This window comes from Brassica rapa, chromosome A06 (genome assembly GCF_000309985.2).
Source record: "Brassica rapa cultivar Chiifu-401-42 chromosome A06, CAAS_Brap_v3.01, whole genome shotgun sequence".
Lineage (NCBI taxonomy): Eukaryota > Viridiplantae > Streptophyta > Magnoliopsida > Brassicales > Brassicaceae > Brassica > Brassica rapa.
In genome coordinates this window covers 2,366,201-2,371,488 of record NC_024800.2, presented here as the reverse complement: position 1 = coordinate 2,371,488, position 5,288 = coordinate 2,366,201, and the positions used below count along the sequence as shown (strand labels likewise).

The 5,288-nt window shown below is 31.2% G+C and overlaps 1 protein-coding gene across 1 annotated transcript; it reads left to right on the top strand.

Moving 5' to 3' along the window:
- Positions 1 to 204: 204 nt before the first annotated feature.
- LOC103871414 (BURP domain-containing protein BNM2A) lies at positions 205 to 5,071 on the top strand. The gene is made up of 2 exons (XM_009149658.3): positions 205 to 3,348; positions 3,751 to 5,071. The coding sequence occupies exons 1-2, from the start codon at positions 3,295 to 3,297 to the stop codon at positions 4,537 to 4,539; spliced, it is 843 nt and encodes a 280-aa protein (XP_009147906.1). The 5' UTR covers positions 205 to 3,294; the 3' UTR covers positions 4,540 to 5,071.
- The last annotated feature ends 217 nt before the right edge of the window (positions 5,072 to 5,288 follow it).

Here is a 5,288-nt window from a genome sequence, read left to right as displayed (position 1 = left end):
AATCTTGTTTTAAATTTTTTATTTAATTTCATGTGTAAAACTTAAATTTATAAAACAAATTTAAAATATTTATGATAAAAATTTTAAGGATTAAAACAATAAACAAAAAAATATTTAAGAATTATAAATATGATTTATAATTGTAAGGACCAAAATGCAAATAAAAAGATGAAACTTCAAATTTGAAGTTTTGAAAAGTGAAACTCTATATTTGGAGTTTCACTCTTCAAAACTTCAAATTTGAAGTTTTGAAGTTTCTTTTTGGAGAGCAAAAAACTCTATATTTAGAGTTATAGAGTTTCTTTTGGAGATGCTCTAATAATGAAAAAAGGTCAATGATGCTGCGACTAAGTTCAATGAAAGATCAATGGCCTTCTTGTACTTTTTAAGAATATTATTTACAGTCTTCATAGAAATATATAGATTTATTGTGCGTTAATCCTTTTGAATTCGCCAAACGTCTATCATTCACATTCTAAATAAATAAATAAATGAGGTACCATTTGATCAAAAATAAAAAAATATAAAAAAATAAATGTGGTACCACAAGACTTCGTGAGAATGACTTCTTTTGTATACTATTTTAAAATAAGAACCAGAAACATTCAATATAATATATATGCTGAAGATTTTATATTTTCAATGAATATTCTTTTTCAGTAAAAGTTTTACTGTCGGTAGATTATTATAGAATTTTGTCTAGTTTCGAAAATCAATGAAATTTTGTGCTTTATTTATTTATATGTGATATCTAGACCTTCTCTTACCGGAACATCATATTCTCTGCTTCATCTCTCGAGAAACAATCGCATATATCCTTTTCTTAATGAATTCGCTTATGCTCTTTCCTCTTTAATGAATTTGAATATTCGATTCTACCTTTTTGTATTTTCTGAAATTATTATTTTAAAAAAGTTAAATTCGAAAATTGAAAAAAAATTAAAATTTCAAAATTTTCAATTTTTTTAAAAAATTTAAATTTTAATTATTAACGACAACTGATCAAACTATGATATACTAGTTTTCTTTAGTTTTACTCAGTTATACTTCATTATACTGAGTAGTACTGATATTACTGAATATATGTATATTGAGTTATGCTAAGTTATACTGGTATTACTGAATAATACAGAAGGCATTACCGAGTAATACTGAGCTAATGATACCGAAACATAATAAGTACTACTGAATTTGTTGAACCAAGTTCGACTATGTTAGTTGAACCAGATCATACATAATTCAGATCTACAAATGCATTAAATAAAAATGACGAAAATAAAAGAAAAACAAGAAGAACCATAATTCATAGAAAACAATAAAATCATCCTAAAACAAAAACCTTAAGTCAAAGAAAAGCCTGAACTACGTTCACAGTAGACTCGCCGAATAAAAATCGTTCATAATAGACTCACCTTAATATAGAAACAAAGCCAAGTTCAACTTACCTTAACAAGTTTGAATAACTCGCTGAGTTGAATTACGTTCATAGTAAAATCGTCTTCATCTAAGCACAAAACCTAGTTCAATTCACCTTGACACGAGTAACTTGCCGAGTTGAATGACATTCACAGTAAAATCGCCTTTGTTTGACTTTAACTCACCTTGAAAGGTATGACTAACTCACTGAGTTGAATGATGTTAACAGTAAAATTATCTTCATCTAGGCATGAAGCCAAGTTCAAGTCACCCTGACAAATACAAGTAACTCACTGAGTTGAAGTAAACTCGTCTTCATCTAGACAAAGAGGATTTTAACCCAGCTTGACATGTACGAGTAACTGAGTTGAAAGATGTTCACAGTAAATTCGTCTTCATTTAAGCACAAAAACGAGTTCAACTCACCTTGACACATACAAGTAACTTGCAGAGGTGAATGACTCTGAACAGAGTTAACAATAAACTCACCTTCATCAGAAACTAAGTAGTGTATAACTCTCTTTGACATGTTTGAGTTACTCTCCTAGTTGATCATCACCTAGTTGAAAGACTAGAAATAGTTGGTAATAAACTTGTCTTAATCCCTTTCTGAATGCAACTCTTCTTGACAAGTTTGAATTACTCGGCTAGTTGATCACCGTCTAGTTGAATGACTCTGAAAAGATTCACAATAAACTCGCATTGATCAGGAACTTAGTTGAGTAAAACTTTCATTGATAGATTTAAGTCACTCGTCTTGATCATCATCTAGTTGAAAGAAGGAAAAGAATCATAGTAAATTCGCTTAGATCGTCAAAGGCATAAAACTTCGAGGGAGTGATCTAGGCACATCACCAATCCTCTAGGCACACACATATCATCTAGGCAATCGACAATCGTCTATATGACTTTATACATAAAGTCAAAAAGAGCAAGTTCTCTCTATAAACACCATTTTGGCAATTTGTCTCTTTTATAATGAACTATATGATATGTTTGATACTCCTTCAAATGGTATGTAGACAACCTATCTTCAGGTTCAACTATTATATAAAATATTCATTATATTTATTCATCTAGTTCAAATCTGAGTACAAAAAAAGTTCTTTTGAACCCACCACCATCAAAATTATGCATACTTTCAATATGTAAAATTCAGATTAAACCCCTACTTTTTGCCCTTTTCTTCAGATCATCATGAATTTACTTGAATTAATGATAAAACATCACATCTTTCTTTGAAAGCACTCAAACATCTAAAACACCTGCAAAACGTAGATGAAAGTTTTTTTTTTTGAAAAGCTTCAAAAACCACTGAAACAGTTTCAAAAGTTAGAACAAAAAACAAAGTATATCGCTATGAATATTCCTCTTTTTCTATACGACAAGAAAATAATAATTAATATACAAAACAAAATTTAATTCTTTTATTATATTTTTCTTCAGGACGTAAAGGATGATCCATGAAATATACTGTTTGTATTATAGAATCAATCGAACCAATCTCTGAGTTAATATCAATTATTTTATCTTCATCTTTTACCGTTTCAAATCAGATGGCGATGTAAGAAGCTGCAGGCTGCACAATAATTAGTTTTAAAAATCAAATGGAATTAAGAATGTCAACAGTTTACTTAATATGTAAACTAATAGATGAAAACATCAATGAAATTAAAATAATAATAATAAGTCCGCATCAGCACAAGTAGATTTATTATTATAAATATGTAGAGAGATGGTGGTATTCATAGTTCATTGAGATCTAAGATCAGTTGAATACCTTCTTCTAATTTCTTTAAAAGAATTTGCGCATCTTTTTTTAAGGTCAAAACTAGAAGAAGAAGAAACTCAATTTTCTCCACAGAGGAAATAAAATCCATGGCTTCTTTGCGATTCTCAGTCACCTTCCACACCTTCCTCTTCTTCTCTCTGGTATGTTATGTACCTCTTTTCAAGTGTTCTAATTATACTGCAAGAATATACATAAATCATTAAAAACACTAATTATACTGCAAAAATATACATCGATTTCTTTTTTTTTGAGTGAATATTACATCGTATTCATCAAATAGTTTGTAATGAATTAATTTTGTAGCTTAATCTGCAGAAGTTTTTGATTCGTGGTTCTAACTTCTTACCACATTTTTAGAAAGAAAGAAACACAAATCTTTTTTTTTTGAGAAACATGTTATTAAATTTTTTGTGAAAATGAAAGTCAATTTTTTTTTCTTTTTGTAAAATGGCTTCGTAAAATGAAAGTGTAGGTAAAATTTGAGTTTTTTTTTTTTCAAAAGTTTTTCGTCTCTAAATATATCAAATCGGTTATTGTGTTAGTGGGTCGTGGAGGCACACACGTCAAGAAAGCTGATATCAACCAAGGAACAAGAAGTTCAGAACAATAGCCATTTGCTCAAAGATGGTGAATTCGAGGATCCTACACTGTACATGTTTTTCAAAATCGATGATCTTAAAAAAGGAACCAAATTGCCCATTTACTTCAACAAAAACGATCTTAGAAAAGTTCCTCCACTTCTCACAAGACAAGAAGCTGATCTCATTCCTTTCACTAAGTCTAAGCTTGACTTCCTGCTGAATCACTTCTCTATCTCAAAAGAGTCCCCTCAAGCTAAAGCCATGAAGGAGACTCTGGTACGTTGTAACTACAAGGCCATCGAAGGAGAGTACAAGTTTTGTGGGACATCTTTGGAGTCAATGCTTGATCTAGCCAAGAAAACAATAGCGTCTAATGCAGATCTCAAGGTCATGACAACAAAAGTAATGGTACCTTCCCAACAGTACACAATAAACTATGCTTTGCATAACTATACGTTCGCCGAGACTCCAAAGGAGCTTGTTGGGATAAAGATGTTGGGGTGTCATAGAATGCCATACCCTTATGTCGTTTACTATTGCCATGGTCATAAAAGTGGTACCAAAGTCTTTGAGGTTAACTTGGTGACAGATGATGGGAAACATCGGGTTGTGGGACCTGCTGTTTGCCACATGAACACGTCTATGTGGAACGTTGATCACGAAGCTTTTAAGGTGTTGAAAATAGAGCCAAGGTCCGCACCAGTTTGCCACTTCTTCCCTCTTGATAACATTGTGTGGGTAGCAAAGTAGGAAAATAAACTTAGTTCCATGTGATGTGAGTATATGTGTCTTCTAATAACTATGGCTTGAAAGAAAAAAAAAAAAGAAAGCAAAAAATGGACGGACTGTTGGTTTTGGTATTGCCACTTTTGTGTGACTTGCAGCTTCTAACGTGAAAATACAACGAAGATTGATGTAACATATTTTTTTTTTGGAATATATGTAAAATTTACTCAAAAAGAAAAATACACTGTTTTTTCATATTGTGCTACATGTTTAGAAATAAAACAACTTCAAAACCTCTCAAACTCCACCGACAGAAGATGGTTTGATTCTTCGGTTCCCGGAGGCAACGTGTGGCTGGGTTCTCTAATGTCGGCGTAGTCAACCGGTGGAGGAAGCCTGGTGTAGGTACACGGTGGGGCCTTACTTCCCAACACCAGCAACGGCTCTGCTTATCCTCTACTTATTTTTAAAAATATTTGACAAAATTTCAGAAATAGTAATCTTCTTCTTTTTTTTGGGTCTAACCTACTTCATAAAATCAAGATTACCAACAAATCTAACTATTAAAAGAGGAGTACAAAATAAAAATACCTTTAGTTTTGCAAGTTATTTACACTTCAATGCCACTGATATATTTAATGAACCTATTTTTAAGTTTTTTTTGTTTTTTACATATTAATAAATGTATGTCCTAAATCTATTCTGAAACAGAGAAAAATGTCTAAGAGGTTGATTGTTTGCTGATTTTGGATTAGATTCTAGTTTTTGTTTTT